Source organism: Onychostoma macrolepis, chromosome 11 (assembly GCF_012432095.1).
Source record: "Onychostoma macrolepis isolate SWU-2019 chromosome 11, ASM1243209v1, whole genome shotgun sequence".
Lineage (NCBI taxonomy): Eukaryota > Metazoa > Chordata > Actinopteri > Cypriniformes > Cyprinidae > Onychostoma > Onychostoma macrolepis.
The window spans coordinates 14,829,323-14,847,300 of NC_081165.1; the positions used below are offsets into that span (position 1 = coordinate 14,829,323).

Consider the following 17,978-nt stretch of genomic DNA (forward strand, 5'->3'; position numbering starts at 1 on the left):
GTCTTTCTTTTTGTGAACAACCTTGAACACTGAGATGTTTGGGGTTCAAGTCTGCAACATACATGCTGAAATGAAAGGCTGTAATCTGATGAAGAAGCAACTTAATGAATTGAATTGTTATGGAAGGATTTGAATCAATCTGGCACCCATCCAATTATCTTGGCAAAACCTGTACTTTGGTTAAAAAAAACAAAAAACAGATAGAGGTCAGGAGCCCTGTTGTCAGAAACAAAAATAATAATAATTATGTAATTTACCTTTCTGAGGACGGGTTTGAATTCAGCCTCTTTGGCTGGTCTCTCCTGCAGCAGTTAAATGCAATAAACAAAATAGATAAAGATCCCAGAGTATCTTTGACCACCTTTAAAATCACACGCAGCTGCCCATTTTACTCTTGTGCATGTTACCTTATGAAAATATGTAAAACATTTAAAGATGTAAAACAGAGTACATTATAAATAACCTCCTCATTCCAAACACCTAGTACACTGGACATATATATATTTTTTAATGTATATATTTTATTGCTCTATGGCAACATTATGTTGTCAGGCCAACTTTTAAGTGTTTCTACACAACTCATAGTTAATACTGATTGGTCATATATAGAAAGAGTTTGAGGCTCAGCTTATGAATAAAATCAGCAAGTCAGAAAGAACTCAACTCAACTTTGATATTTGTCATGTTCATTATTATGGAGTGTTACTATGATGACAAGGAAGATACTTTTTCTGATTCAAGAATTTCCAGTATGCTGAACGTTCTGACTTAAGTTACACTTTGCACTTATGCACTGACACTTTAATGTAAAAATGCATTATAGGGCATGCATTATTAATAATTACACAATTACTGAATCAATCAATATTTTACATGCAGTAAGCACAGTAAATCATGAAAATACTAGACACTGAACACGCACACACACACACACACACACACACACATATATATATATATATTAGTGCTGTCAAACGATTAATCGTGATTAATTGCATCCAAAATAAAAGTTTTTGTTTACATAATATATGTGTGTGTACTGTGTATATTTATTATGTATATATGAAAACACACACACACACAGTATGTATTTTGAAAATATTTCCATGTATTTCCATGTATATATTTAGATTCATATAATTGATATTATACACAAATATTTTAAATGTATAAACAACATATTTTTCTTAAATATATACATGCATGTGTGTGTATTTATATATACATAATAAATATACACAGTACACACACATATATTATGTAAACAACAACTTTTATTTTGGATGCGATTAATCACGATTAATCGTTTGAAAGCACTACACACACACACACACACACACACACACATACACATATATAGAATTAATGTAATTTGCCATTTAATATTGGCTTATTAACAATTCTATAATTACATGTTTTGTAATATTTCCTGTTCCAGGACTGAGGAAGTTAAAACATTATAAATAAAAACCCTGAAACACGGCAAGATACATTTCAATGGGATGGTATCACAGAGAATGTGCACACATTATAAACAAAAAGAAACTCTTTACCTTCCTCTGGATGTTTTGCACATCACTCTCTCTAACGCTCCTCTCCTGGTGTGCATGGCAGGAGAGAGCGTGCTAGTTTAGGCCAAAAATATTTTATTGGTCTTATAACAGTTTTTGTTTTAAGATAATCAAATCTGGTACTGGGTTAGATCATCACTTTCCATTTGACACAAAATCTGGGTTCTGAAGCAAAACCAGCTGAGAACCACTAATTTTTGAACCTCCTCTACATGAGTGGAGATTAAATGTTGTGTTCTTACCAGGCGTGAGTGCCGGCCTCTCTGCTCCCGCCTTCTGAGTTTGTGAGTTGAAGGGAAGGTTGGCATAGGCGGGGCCACAGATATTGATATGGTGACCCGACCACGCTCTCTGCTGGTTGAACGCTGACGCTGCTGCTGGTCTGTAAAGTACACACACACACTCTTCAGCTGGCTGAGCTATTTTAGTCTAAACTAAAGTATGAATTATAACACTTTCTGTTTTATAGATTTTACAGACTGCCAAATGCTAACTAAATTGTTCGTGTGTAGTAGGCCTCTAATGGATTTGTTGCATACTGACAATGTACAATCAATGTTCTGGTCACATTTTATGTGTAACTGATGGAAGTAGAATTGATTCAAGGGGAAAATATAAATTATGCTATGATGGTTCACATTGAACTTGAGGCAATGCCAAATCATTTCATTATTCAAACACAAGGTGGCAGTATGAATCAAATTTTCACCAACAAACTCCCCTAACATCAGCCTCTAAAGGCATTTTAAGGTGATGTGTGATATTTTTTTTATTTTTTAACATGTTTTTTTTCTCATATACCAGCTTATAATACCAGCTTTAATATATCTACAACTTCAAACTCACTCATTTAGAACAGAATTTAATAAGGTATCTTACAGTTTGCCTTCAATATATACTGAAAACTAAATACTGTAGATCTCAAAGCTGACATATAGCAAGATACAATGGGGAGATAAAATATGGAGATGTTAACCCAATAGTCTGAGCTGCTCTCACTAAGGTTTGAGGTTCATTTCCAGGTAGACTCAGAAACCTGATAGCTGTTTCGACAGATTCAGGACTACATAGAAACACTTTATTGATCCCTGAGGGGAACTCCAGGATCATAATTCTCATCTATCCTGATCTGTCACTTCTCTACGCTGATCTATCACCATTGTGGCCCTGGGCAGACCACTGAACCACAGGGGGAATTTGGTTACAACTGTTGTGATATAAGATGTGTTTGGATGAAAAGAATCATAAAAATCAAACGGCACTGTGGTTTGGAACCAAAAGAATGTGGGCCCAGAAGCCTGACTCAGTACCTCTGTGCAGTGCCCGCAGGTTGAGCTTGGCATGTCGGTGTATCTCTTCCAAACATGGTGGCCGTGTACAAGTGTGGAACAGGTTGTGTTGTTGATGCCATGAAGCCTGATAGTGTGATGTCAGTTTACTCTCAATGTCCAGATTTGATACCGCTAGAGAGAAAGACAAAGAAGTTACAAGGTCAGAAATCTGGATTTTTATTAAAACTTTTATCAAATAAGAATCTGCTAAGAATAGGATTAGATCCTACTGGACAGAGTGAAAATCCTCCAAGATTTTTTTTAATGCTTATTTGATTCTATTGAATGTTGCGTAATCTTTACGCACTCTACAGGAGTTAAAAAAATTCATTAAATGATTCTGAAAAAAAGTTTTATAGTAATAATATTTCTGAATATTACTGTATTTTTTTTTAACAAATTATTATTTTTTTATCAAAGGATGCAGCTTGGATGTGTTTAAGAGACTTTCAAAAACATTTAAAAAATCTTATCAAACCCCAAATTTTGAGCAGCAGTGCAAGTTTCCATATTCATTCAAATGTAACAATATTACGCATTACAAGACAACAAATGGCATTCTAGGGAGACGAAGGTGAAAGACAGCTTCATTAGTATTTCTCCCTCTATCTTTTTCTCTTTTCCCCAGCTTCCTGTCTCCTCCTCTCCTCTATAAAGGAGCATCTGCCCATCAGTATTCAATGCGCAGTGGTCCCCTTGAACTACCCAGAGTCATCTGTATCCAAGCAACCCTTCATATCTAATTTACAACGAATTAGCAGATCCTTATCAGGCCGTGATCAGCAGTATAATACCAGAAATGCATTTCCTGTCTTAGAAGACCACCGAGAAAAGGGTGGAGGGTTGATGATGATGGATGCTTGGAAAAACACTGGATTTTATAGCAACAAACTCTTCGCTGTATGTAATTGGAACAAAAGCCATAGGACATATTACTGGAAAGGGTAATACAAAACAGAAGTGGCTCCTCAAGAAAGAGTCTGGGAATATTCTTAGACTTTGGTACATTAAAGGTTTTCTGAGAGGAGAGCGCAAAGGGGTCTTACATTTCTGAAAGATATGGCTAAATATGAAGCAGACAATTCAGACTGACAGTCAGAAAGGAAACATCTTAGTGCTTATTAACCATGAGGTAAACCATGACAATAGCCAAGTCTATTGGTTTGACAGAAATGAATACATACAAGGCCTCTCTCTATCTCTCTCGCCAAACACACACACACACACGGGGACATCTGGTAATCCGATACAAGCCCCTTCTATAACCTTAAGCCTGACCACAACCAGAGAACCATTAAAATGAACAATGTTTTGAGTGGTTTTACTCAAGAATGATAATCTGATACCCGCTTTTTGCACTGTTAAATGTCCTTCTACGTTCAGTGTTAACTTGCACTGATGAATGAGACAGCTGGGGACTAAATGGTATGAGCACAAGTATTCATAAATTTGCACAGTGGACAAGCATACACTTAAAAATACATTAGCTTCATTGCATGAGATGTCAAAGTTAGTATCAAACTACTTTGCATCTGTAAACAAATGATGAAAAACTAACTTTTTTAATATTCTAGACATTTTTACATTGACTTTAAACCAAATTCTAATCAACAGGTAAAAGAATAAAGAACATTTTTCTATATAAAGAGAAATCAAATGTCTTTGGAATATGGGAAAATAAGTTAATCACTGCAGTTCTTTTAAAGACAACTGATTGACACATTACTGATGGATTCAGACCTCAGCCAGTGTGAGGAATTTAAATCTGGATGAAGTGCTTTCATGCTTCAATAAAAATTAAGAGACTCCCATTGCTAGTAAGTCTAGCCTAATACTTTCAGGTCTCTGGGAGTGGGCCAGTTTTTGTTTTTACTTCAGCTAATTAAACACCTTATTAAATTTCCTTAGTGATTTTAAGCAATACGGGAAATCCTCTGACTTTAAACCAGTAAAGTTACAGATAAAAGCCCAAATTAGTACTATGTAAAATAACATGTGCAGACTGATAAACATAATATAGGTGATATTGTTCAAAAGTTTGAAGTTGGTGGAAATATTTAGTTTTTGTCTCTTATGCTCACCAAGGTTGATCAAAAATACAGTAAAAACAGTGAAATATTATTACAATTTAAAATACTTGTTTTCTACTTTGATCAATTTTAAAATGTAATTTATTCCTGTGGTGTTAGAGCTGAATTTTCAGCAGCCATTACTCCAGTCTTCTCTGTCACATAAATCATTCTTATATGTCGATGCTCAGAAGTCACTTTTCACTGATTTAATGCATCCTTGCTGAATAAAAGTAATCATTTCTAAAATAAAAGTAATAATAAACTCACTGGCCCCAAACTTTTGAACGAATATAATATAATATAATAAATATAATATAAAAACAGTATAATGTAAAATAAGTTTTGAGTAAATGTCTAAAAGAATCCTTTTCCAAAAGGTAGGCAACTCAATATCAGTAACAATGTTACTATTAAAATTATGCTACTATCAAAGCATCAGCAGTAGCCTTCAAAAACGAAAGTGATCCCAGAATGCACTGTAACAAAGTTAGTGAAAAAAAAAAAAATCCAAGTTGGAGTACAAGGTGAGAGAAACACTGATGACAAAAACATATATTTCATTAAACATCTGCTTTGGAAATAACTGTCGAGTTAGTGTTTTAATGAAAGCCCTACCCTCATCTGCCCTCCCTCCATTTGGACTTGTGCTGTAAAGATGTGTGAATGCGGTGAACAGACTCTATTACTCAGCACCGCTCTGCTGTTTCTTTCGTTTTTGCCCAGCATTATCAAGTACTGATGATCCTCATGCGGCACGTATAGGTGATCTCTACATACGTGCATCTTAATCACTCCCTCTGCACATGGAAATTTCGGTCATCTACTGCAAATGAATTCAGCCAAAGAAAAAGTATGCTTCGTATGTAGAGTTAACATATAATCTGAGACTCTTATTATGCCATGAGTCACAGTTAAGCTTATGCACATAGAAACATTGTTAACATTTTTTGTATTTCATGCATTTCTTCAATGTGCATTTCAAAATTTGAACCACAGAAACATCAAAAGTCTCAATGTTCTGTTCAGTGGCATTGAAAACCGCAGTTACAGGAGAGTTTGATTCACGTAAAGAGGTCATTGTTTAGTAAGACAGCAGTACACTGCAGTATAATTGCACCAGAATGCAAAGTAAATGAATTAAAACATTCAAATGATGGTCATCTGTATTCTCGTTCATTGACTACTGCATTCACCTCTGCAGGGAACCTAGATCACTATCCTTGTTTGAAATCTAGTCACCTTACCTGTTGTGCCTGCTCTCTGGCCTGCGTTTTTACTAGCCCTCTTTGTTCTCCTCCTCTTTTTCAAGCCACAGCCAGGTATCTTTCTTTGAGAGTTTCCCATCTTTCCCTGGACTGCTCACACAGAATGAAGGAATGAAGGATTCTGCTAGCACTACAGCCAAACTGAGAGAGCTGCTCTCTCTCTCTTTTTCTTTCCTTCTGTCTCCAGCAGGTGCACAGTCAGCAATGTGAGTCAGGACTCTGCCAGCAGCAAGGCAAAGAAAAGTACTGACAAATTTGTAATTAGTAGTACAGAATGGCAATAAAAAATTGGAATTAAAATAATGAAACTACCAAAATATACAGCTGGAAGATAATTTCACCCCAAAATCTGACATCACCATGATGTCACTATTTTAAGAACTATAGAAATTTTAGCTACTACCAATAACTGTTAATAATTTATATCATATATATATATATATATATATATATATATACACACCACAAAACCAGTCTTAAGTCGCTGGGGTATATTTGTAGCAATAGCCAAAAATACATTGTATGGGTCAAAATTATCAATTTTTCTTTTATGCCAAAATGTTCCATGTTATGTTCCATTAAGATATTTTGTACATTTCTCACCGTAAATATATCAAAACTTAATTTTTGATTTGTAATATGCATTGCTAAGAACTAAGGCGATTTTCTCAATATTTTGATTTTTTTGCACCATCAGATTCCAGATTTTCAAATAGTTGTATCTCAGCCAAATATTGTCCTATAGTAACAATCCATACATCAATGGAAAGCTAATTTATCCAGCTTTCAGATTATGTTTAAAATCTCAATTTCGAAAAATTTACACTTAAGACTGGTTTTGTCTGCCAATACATCCACAACATGCTGCTGTGAGCGTGTAAGAAATACTGCTGCTGCAAATATAACATACATGAAATAACCCCCTATAGAATACATGAATCACCTCGTAGCAGATCTATACAGGTGGAGCTGGGGAAGGTGGAGGGTTTCTGAAGCGCGCTGTGAACTGCTACAAGCAGCACTAATCATATATTTGAATGTTGAGCAGCGAGCTCGTTGGCTACAGGAGAGAACCAATCAGCTGTGCCATGTGATAATGATGTCATTAGGTCAGATTGAGTTAGACCTATCGGACTGCGGCACCTAGAGTTTCATGCCAGAACTCTGTATATATACATATATATATATATACTACTGTTTGGTTTTGATTTGGACTGATTTAAAGATATTTTAATATTTTTGAAAGAAGTCTCTAATGCTTACCAACACTGCATTTATTTGATTGAAAATACAGTAAATACAGTAATGTTATGAAACATTATTATGATTTAAAGTAACTTTTTAAAACATATTTTATAAATGTAAATTATTCCTGTGAATTTTCAGCAGCCATTACTCCAGTCTTTTTACATGATCTTTCAGAAATCATAATAAGAAATAAAATTATAATAAGAATTTTTTCTTAAGCAGCAAATCGGCATACTAGAATAATATGCTGATTTGAAACATTTCTTACTGTAATTTAAATGTAAACTTCCAAAGAAAGGCATTTATTTGAAATCCTTACTTTCACTTTTGATCAACTTAATACATCTTCGCTGAATTAAAGTATTAATTTCTTATAAAAAATAAAAAATAAAGCTTTTAAATGGCCAATATTGAATTACAAAATAAAAATGCCCGCCACAAATGTCCAAATCTCTAACATGCTTCACAACACAAACATTTAACAATTATAGGCCTATAATGACCATATAATTTGAATAAATAAATTATACATGACTATTACATTCAAAGGACAACTATGCAAAGTAAAGGAAAATAAGTATTTGAACACCCTGCTATTTTGCAAGTTCTCCCACTTAGAAATCATGGAGGGGTCTGAAATTGTCATCGTAGGTGCATGTCCACTGTGAGAGACATAATCTAAAAAAAAATCCAGAAATCACAATGTATGATTTTTAACTATTTATTTGTATGATACAGCTGCAAATAAGTATTTGAACACCTGAGAAAATCAATGTTAATATTTGGTACAGTAGCCTTTGTTTGCAATTACAGAGGTCAAACGCTTTCCTGTAGTTTTTCACCAGGTTTGCACACACTGCAGGAGGGATTTTGGCCCACCTCCACACAGATCTTCTCTAGATCAGTCAGGTTTCTGGCCTGTCGCTGAGAAACACGGAGTTTGAGCTCCCTCCAAAGATTCTCTATTGGGTTTAGGTCTGAGACTGGCTAGGCCACGCCAGAACCTTGATATGCTTCTTACAGAGCCACTCCTTGGTTATCCTGGCTGTGTGCTTCGGGTCATTGTCATGTTGGAAGACCCAGCCTCGACCCATCTTCAATGCTCTAACTGAGGGAAGGAGGTTGTTCCCCAAAATCTCGCAATACATGGCACCGGTCATCCTCTCCTTAATACAGTGCAGTCGCCCTGTCCCATGTGCAGAAAAACACCCCAAAGATGATGCTACCACCCCATGCTTCACAGTAGGGATGGTGTTCTTGGGATGGTACTCATCATTCTTCTTCCTCCAAACACGTTTAGTGGAATTATGACCAAAAGTTCTATTTTGGTCTCATCTGACCACATGACTTTCTCCCATGACTCCTCTGGATCATCCAAATGGTCATTGGCAAACTTAAGTCGGGCCTGGACATGTGCTGGTTTAAGCAGGGGAACCTTCCGTGCCATGCATGATTTCAAACCATGACGTCTTAGTGTATTACCAACAGTAACCTTGGAAGCGGTGGTCCCAGCTCTTTTCAGGTCATTGACCAGCTCCTCCCGTGTAGTTCTGGGCTGATTTCTCACCTTTCTTAGGATCATTGAGACCCCACGAGGTGAGATCTTGCATGGAGCCCCAGTCCGAGGAGATTGACAGTCATGTTTAGCTTCTTCCATTTTCTAATGATTGCTCCAACAGTGGACCTTTTTCACCAAGCTGCTTGGCAATTTCCCGTAGCCCTTTCCAGCCTTGTGGAGGTGTACAATTTTGTCTCTAGTGTCTTTGGACAGCTCTTTGGTCTTAGCCATGTTAGTAGTTGGATTCTTACTGATTGTATGGGGTGGACAGGTGTCTTTATGCAGCTAACGACCTCAAACAGGTGCATCTAATTTAGGATAATAAATGGAGTGGAGGTGGACATTTTAAAGGCAGACTAACGGGTCTTTGAGGGTCAGAATTCTAGCTGATAGACAGGTGTTCAAATACTTATTTGCAGCTGTATCATACAAATAAATAGTTAAAAATCATACATTGTGATTTCTGGATTTTTTTAGATTATGTCTCTCACGGTGGACATGCACCTCGATGACAATTTCAGACCCCTCCATGATTTCTAAGTGGGAGAACTTGCAAAATAGCAGGGTGTTCAAATACTTATTTTCCTCACTGTATATATAGACGGTTTCATCGGGCGCACGCACCTGGACCGAAGTTAACTTCCGGTCTGTGTTTGTTTATCGGTCTTGTTAGTGCAGGGCGCCGGCTACAAACACAGTTAAAGTTAAGGTGATGAATAATGAAGTTGGGCTCAGGTTGTTGTGCTGTGGGATGTGTTTCACATACATTTATTTATGTGTGGCGACCTGCCACGATATCAAAACGGACCGATTTTCCAAATGGCTTCGTTGAATAAACATGAGCACGTAATGCACGTTTAAAAATCAAAATGAGGCGCGGTGTTTTTATATCACTGTATTTCTGAAGGACAACTGTCTTTAGAAAATGTTCGATGTCATTTTCATTTCATCTAGCAAGTTATATGCCTGATAAAGCAGCGTTTGTAAGCTCAGCGCTGCTTTGTGTAACATACAGCCGTTTCCAGGGGAACCTCTAGTTCTCCGCTTTAAAGCGCCTCCTGCTGGCAGAGAATGAATTAGCATTTTTGATAAGTCCGTCCAAGTAGTTATCGCTGCATCTCAGTCCGTCTGATTTACGCAGCAAACATATTTTGCTTGTTATCAAAACATAATCTACTCTAGAGGACTTAGCTGTTGTTACTGATTGTATTTGGATGTCTACGGAAGTTAAGTTAGGGCCACAAAAGCGCGCATGCGCAGTAATGTTGTTTATGTTGTTGCCGTTGAAACCGTCTATATATATATATATATATATATATATATATATACTACTGTTTGGTTTTGATTTGGACTGATTTAAAGATATTTTAATATTTTTGAAAGAAGTCTCTAATGCTTACCAACACTGCATTTATTTGATTGAAAATACAGTAAATACAGTAATGTTATGAAACATTATTATGATTTAAAGTAACTTTTAAAACATATTTTATAAATGTAAATTATTCCTGTGAATTTTCAGCAGCCATTACTCCAGTCTTTTACATGATCTTTCAGAAATCATAATAAGAAATAAAATTATAATAAGAATTTTTTCTTAAGCAGCAAATCGGCATACTAGAATAATATGCTGATTTGAAACATTTCTTACTGTAATTTAAATGTAAACTTCCAAAGAAAGGCATTTATTTGAAATCCTTACTTTCACTTTTGATCAACTTAATACATCTTCGCTGAATTAAAGTATTAATTTCTTATAAAAAATAAAAAATAAAGCTTTTAAATGGCCAATATTGAATTACAAAATAAAAATGCCCGCCACAAATGTCCAAATCTCTAACATGCTTCACAACACAAACATTTAACAATTATAGGCCTATAATGACCATATAATTTGAATAAATAAATTATACATGACTATTACATTCAAAGGACAACTATGCAAAGTAAAGGAAAATAAATATTCACTTCTATTGAGGATAAACTGAGAAATCAAAATAGCAAAATTAAGGGACAATTACGAACCACACACTCAAACTATAAAGGCAATGCAATCCCGTTTAAGGAGTTTTTCATTCCATTCACAAATATCCGAAGCAAAAGTACACATTTTCACGCCACGCAAATCATCAGTTGCAGTTCTTCTTTTAATAATACAGATGCTCTGGTCATTAACAGTCACAGAGCTGCATAGTTGAATCTAGGTCAAGCTTGCCTAGCAGAGCTCAGAGAAAGACATTGCTGGGGAAAATCAAATAGTGGATTTATCTATTGGTAGACTTGATATTAAAGCACTAAACAGCATTAACCCCAAAACCCCATAAGACGCCCTCATGCACTGACTGATCAATGATAAAATCATTTATTTCCTAAAAGGAGACTGTTAGCTGCAGCTGTACGGATAGAGATTGACTGTCTCTCTGATGGGGCTGGGGACTCTGTGTCTCACAGCTGGTCCCTCTGCAGGAGTGCTTAATACCCACTGATACTACACAGCACTAACAACTGTATGGACTATAGATATCAATATAACTTGTCCGCTTTGAGGAGCACTTTCCTTCCGTTTACAGCAGGGGATCCCAATCTTTACAGCAGTTGAACTTCTTGTGACCTGTATTGCTTTTAAGTACCCACTGAGATTACATGAAACTTTCAGTAAATTCAGAGAATAATAAGCACATTTTTAATCACTAATTTTGTATATATAATTAGAACACAATGTTCTATTATTTAACACATTTAATTTCTATCTCATGACCATTAAGTCAAGACCTCACATGGTAACAAGGTATGTATTTAAAAAAAAAAAAAAAAAAACCCAAAAACACACTTACTAAAAACCACGCTTCACACACCGTAGGCAGTGCAATCCTAACAACCTGCACACTTCGCATATGTCTACTAATACACTGCTTTCTTTTTCTATTGGTCTCTGGAATTGTCAGTCTGCTGTCAACAAAGCTGATTTCATTACTTCCATTATTACTCACAAATCATGATTTGTAAGCAGCCGTTTCTGTGGAGCTTCTGTTACTATAACAAATTCCTCGTATGTGTAAACATACCTGGCAATAAAGCTCATTCTCATTCTCATTTTCATTTATCAGGCAACCAGCTGGACCTTATTTACACACAACACTGCTGCACTGATCATGTGCTGGTTACTCCACTGCACACCTCGGATCACTTCCTACTCACTCTTAACCTCAACATGATTCCTGACACAACACATATGTCACTTTTCGACATAACCTACAGTCACTCCCACCCTCCCGGGTATCTGCTATGGTTTCTTCTTCCATTTTCTAATGATTGCTCCAACAGTGGACCTTTTTTCACCAAGCTGCTTGGCAATTTCCCGTAGCCCTTTCCAGCCTTGTGGAGGTGTACAATTTTGTCTCTAGTGTCTTTGGACAGCTCTTTGGTCTTGGCCATGTTAGTAGTTGGATTCTTACTGATTGTATGGGGTGGACAGGTGTCTTTATGCAGCTAACGACCTCAAACAGGTGCATCTAATTTAGGATAATAAATGGAGTGGAGGTGGACATTTTAAAGGCAGACTAACAGGTCTTTGAGGGTCAGAATTCTAGCTGATAGACAGGTGTTCAAATACTTATTTTCCTCACTGTATATATAGGCGGTTTCATCGGGCGACGCACCTGGACCGGTTAACTTCGGTCTGTGTTTGTTTATCGGTCTTGTTAGTGCAGGGCGCGGCTACAAACACAGTTAAAGTTAAGGTGATGAATAATGAAGTTGGGCTCAGGTTGTTGTGCTGTGGGATGTGTTTCACATACATTTATTTATGTGTGGCGACCTGCCACGATATCAAAACGGACCGATTTTCCAAATGGCTTCGTTGAATAAACATGAGCACGTAATGCACGTTTAAAAATCAAAATGAGGCGGGTGTTTTTATATCACTGTATTTCTGAAGGACAACTGTCTTTAGAAAATGTTCGATGTCATTTTCATTTCATCTAGCAAGTTATATGCCTGATAAAGCAGCGTTTGTAAGCTCAGCGCTGCTTTGTGTAACATACAGCCGTTTCCAGGGGAACCTCTAGTTCTCCCGCTTTAAAGCGCCTCCTGCTGGCAGAGAATGAATTAGCATTTTTGATAAGTCCGTCCAAGTAGTTATCGCTGCATCTCAGTCCGTCTGATTTACGCAGCAAACATATTTTGCTTGTTATCAAAACATAATCTACTCTAGAGGGACTTAGATGTTGTTACTGATTGTATGGGGTGGACAGGTGTCTTTATGCAGCTAACGACCTCAAACAGGTGCATCTAATTTAGGATAATAAATGGAGTGGAGGTGGACATTTTAAAGGCAGACTAACAGGTCTTTGAGGGTCAGAATTCTAGCTGATAGACAGGTGTTCAAATACTTATTTGCAGCTGTATCATACAAATAAATAGTTAAAAATCATACATTGTGATTTCTGGATTTTTTTTTTAGATTATGTCTCTCACGGTGGACATGCACCTACGATGACAATTTCAGACCCTCCATGATTTCTAAGTGGGAGAACTTGCAAAATAGCAGGGTGTTCAAATACTTATTTGCAGCTGTATCATACAAATAAATAGTTAAAAATCATACATTGTGATTTCTGGATTTTTTTTTTAGATTATGTCTCTCACGGTGGACATGCACCTACGATGACAATTTCAGACCCTCCATGATTTCTAAGTGGGAGAACTTGCAAAATAGCAGGGTGTTCAAATACTTATTTGCAGCTGTATCATACAAATAAATAGTTAAAAATCATACATTGTGATTTCTGGATTTTTTTTTTAGATTATGTCTCTCACGGTGGACATGCACCTACGATGACAATTTCAGACCCTCCATGATTTCTAAGTGGGAGAACTTGCAAAATAGCAGGGTGTTCAAATACTTATTTGCAGCTGTATCATACAAATAAATAGTTAAAAATCATACATTGTGATTTCTGGATTTTTTTTTTAGATTATGTCTCTCACGGTGGACATGCACCTACGATGACAATTTCAGACCCTCCATGATTTCTAAGTGGGAGAACTTGCAAAATAGCAGGGTGTTCAAATACTTATTTTCCTCACTGTATATATAGGCGGTTTCATCGGGCGACGCACCTGGACCGGTTAACTTCGGTCTGTGTTTGTTTATCGGTCTTGTTAGTGCAGGGCGCGGCTACAAACACAGTTAAAGTTAAGGTGATGAATAATGAAGTTGGGCTCAGGTTGTTGTGCTGTGGGATGTGTTTCACATACATTTATTTATGTGTGGCGACCTGCCACGATATCAAAACGGACCGATTTTCCAAATGGCTTCGTTGAATAAACATGAGCACGTAATGCACGTTTAAAAATCAAAATGAGGCGCGGGTGTTTTTATATCACTGTATTTCTGAAGGACAACTGTCTTTAGAAAATGTTCGATGTCATTTTCATTTCATCTAGCAAGTTATATGCCTGATAAAGCAGCGTTTGTAAGCTCAGCGCTGCTTTGTGTAACATACAGCCGTTTCCAGGGGAACCTCTAGTTCTCCCGCTTTAAAGCGCCTCCTGCTGGCAGAGAATGAATTAGCATTTTTGATAAGTCCGTCCAAGTAGTTATCGCTGCATCTCAGTCCGTCTGATTTACGCAGCAAACATATTTTGCTTGTTATCAAAACATAATCTACTCTAGAGGGACTTAGATGTTGTTACTGATTGTATTTGGATGTCTACCGGAAGTTAAGTTAGGGCCACAAAAGCGCGCATGCGCAGTAATGTTTGTTTATGTTGTTGCCGTTGAAACCGTCTATATATATATATATATATATATATATATATATACTACTGTTTGGTTTTGATTTGGACTGATTTAAAGATATTTTAATATTTTTGAAATAAGTCTCTAATGCTTACCAACACTGCATTTATTTGATTGAAAATACAGTAAATACAGTAATGTTATGAAACATTATTATGATTTAAAGTAACTTTTAAAACATATTTTATAAATGTAAATTATTCCTGTGAATTTTCAGCAGCCATTACTCCAGTCTTTTACATGATCTTTCAGAAATCATAATAAGAAATAAAATTATAATAAGAATTTTTTCTTAAGCAGCAAATCGGCATACTAGAATAATATGCTGATTTGAAACATTTCTTACTGTAATTTAAATGTAAACTTCCAAAGAAAGGCATTTATTTGAAATCCTTACTTTCACTTTTGATCAACTTAATACATCTTCGCTGAATTAAAGTATTAATTTCTTATAAAAAAATAAATAAATAAAGCTTTTAAATGGCCAATATTGAATTACAAAATAAAAATGCCCGCCACAAATGTCCAAATCTCTAACATGCTTCACAACACAAACATTTAACAATTATAGGCCTATAATGACCATATAATTTGAATAAATAAATTATACATGACTATTACATTCAAAGGACAACTATGCAAAGTAAAGGAAAATAAATATTCACTTCTATTGAGGATAAACTGAGAAATCAAAATAGCAAAATTAAGGGACAATTACGAACCACACACTCAAACTATAAAGGCAATGCAATCCCGTTTAAGGAGTTTTTCATTCCATTCACAAATATCCGAAGCAAAAGTACACATTTTCACGCCACGCAAATCATCAGTTGCAGTTCTTCTTTTAATAATACAGATGCTCTGGTCATTAACAGTCACAGAGCTGCATAGTTGAATCTAGGTCAAGCTTGCCTAGCAGAGCTCAGAGAAAGACATTGCTGGGGAAAATCAAATAGTGGATTTATCTATTGGTAGACTTGATATTAAAGCACTAAACAGCATTAACCCCAAAAACCCCATAAGACGCCCTCATGCACTGACTGATCAATGATAAAATCATTTATTTCCTAAAAGGAGACTGTTAGCTGCAGCTGTACGGATAGAGATTGACTGTCTCTCTGATGGGGGCTGGGGACTCTGTGTCTCACAGCTGGTCCCTCTGCAGGAGTGCTTAATACCCACTGATACTACACAGCACTAACAACTGTATGGACTATAGATATCAATATAACTTGTCCGCTTTGAGGAGCACTTTCCTTCCGTTTACAGCAGGGGATCCCAATCTTTACAGCAGTTGAACTTCTTGTGACCTGTATTGCTTTTAAGTACCCACTGAGATTACATGAAACTTTCAGTAAATTCAGAGAATAATAAGCACATTTTTAATCACTAATTTTGTATATATAATTAGAACACAATGTTCTATTATTTAACACATTTAATTTCTATCTCATGACCATTAAGTCAAGACCTCACATGGTAACAAGGTATGTATTTAAAAAAAAAAAATAAAACCCCCCAAAAACACACTTACTAAAAACCACGCTTCACACACCGTAGGCAGTGCAATCCTAACAACCTGCACACTTTGCATATGTCTACTAATACACTGCTTTCTTTTTCTATTGGTCTCTGGAATTGTCAGTCTGCTGTCAACAAAGCTGATTTCATTACTTCCATTATTACTCACAAATCATGATTTGTAAGCAGCCGTTTCTGTGGAGCTTCTGTTACTATAACAAATTCCTCGTATGTGTAAACATACCTGGCAATAAAGCTCATTCTCATTCTCATTTTCATTTATCAGGCAACCAGCTGGACCTTATTTACACACAACACTGCTGCACTGATCATGTGCTGGTTACTCCACTGCACACCTCGGATCACTTCCTACTCACTCTTAACCTCAACATGATTCCTGACACAACACATATGTCACTTTTCGACATAACCTACAGTCACTCCCACCCTCCCGGGTATCTGCTATGGTTTCATCTTCGCTTCCTCCCCATAAACAGTTATCATCTCTTGATGCTAACAGTGCTACTGCTACTTTCTGCTCCACTCTGACGTCTTGTTTAGACACTTTCTGCCCCATAACTTCCAGGCCAGCCCGTACCAACCCCTTCTGCCCCTTGGCTGCCTGATGTTCTCCGCGAACATCATTCTAAGCTCAGGGCTGCAGAAAGGGTATGGCGCAAATCGCAAAATACTGAACTTAATTTATATCGATCACTCCTCTCTGACTTCTCTGCTAACGTCTCCACTGCCAAAAGGACATACTAACACAACAAAATTAACAATTCGCCCAACTCTCGTATGCTCTTTAAAACATTTTCCTCTCTCCTTTGTCCTCCTCCTCCCCCTCCTTCATCAACTCTAACAGCTGATAATTTTGCCATATTCTTCATTAATAAAATTACAAACCTCACAGCACAATTCTCTATACCACAAACTGTCAAACACGTTACCAACAAACATACACTCGTTCACATCCTTCTCTCCACTCTCTGAAGTCTCTAAACTCATCCTTACCAGTCATCCTACTACTTGTCTGCTTGATCCTATTCCATATCATCTCCTTCAAGCCATTTCTCCTGCAGTTGTACCTACACTCACTCACATTGTTAACACATCCCTTCACACTGGAATTTTTCCCTCAGCATTTAAACAGGCTCGTATAACCCCACTTCTTAAGAAACTCACTCTTAACCCAACTCTTTTAGGGAACTACAGACCGGTTTCCCTTCTACCTTTCATTGCAAAAACACTTGAACGAGTTGTGTTCAACCAAGTCTCTGCCTTTCTCACACAGAACAACCTCCTGGACAGCAACCAGTCTGGCTTCAGAAGTGGACACTTGAACGAAACTGCCTTGCTCTCAGTTGTTGAAGGCCTAAGACTTGCAAGAGCGGCTTCCAAGTCTTCATTAATTATCTTGCTGGATCTGTCCGCTGCTTTTGACACGGTTAACCACCAGATCCCCCTGTCGACCCTATTGGGAAAGGGCATCTCAGGAACCGCACTCCAGTGGTTTAAGTCTTACCTCTCAAATAGGTCTTTCAAGGTATCTTGGAGAGGTGAGATATCCAAGTCGCAACATCTAGCTGCTGGGGTGCCTCCGGGCTTA

At 36.8% G+C, this 17,978-nt stretch overlaps 1 protein-coding gene across 1 annotated transcript in view; it reads right to left on the bottom strand.

Moving 5' to 3' along the window:
• nhsb (Nance-Horan syndrome b (congenital cataracts and dental anomalies)) overlaps positions 1 to 17,978 on the bottom strand; it is an 84,785-nt gene that overhangs the window by 15,734 nt on the left and 51,073 nt on the right. Inside the window, exons 2-5 of the mRNA XM_058790806.1 lie at positions 2,882 to 3,034; positions 1,760 to 1,953; positions 1,554 to 1,598; positions 258 to 302 (exon numbers count right to left, since the gene is read on the bottom strand). Coding sequence (XP_058646789.1) covers positions 258 to 302; positions 1,554 to 1,598; positions 1,760 to 1,953; positions 2,882 to 3,034 — 437 coding nt within the window. The remainder of the gene's footprint in view (positions 1 to 257; positions 303 to 1,553; positions 1,599 to 1,759; positions 1,954 to 2,881; positions 3,035 to 17,978) is intronic.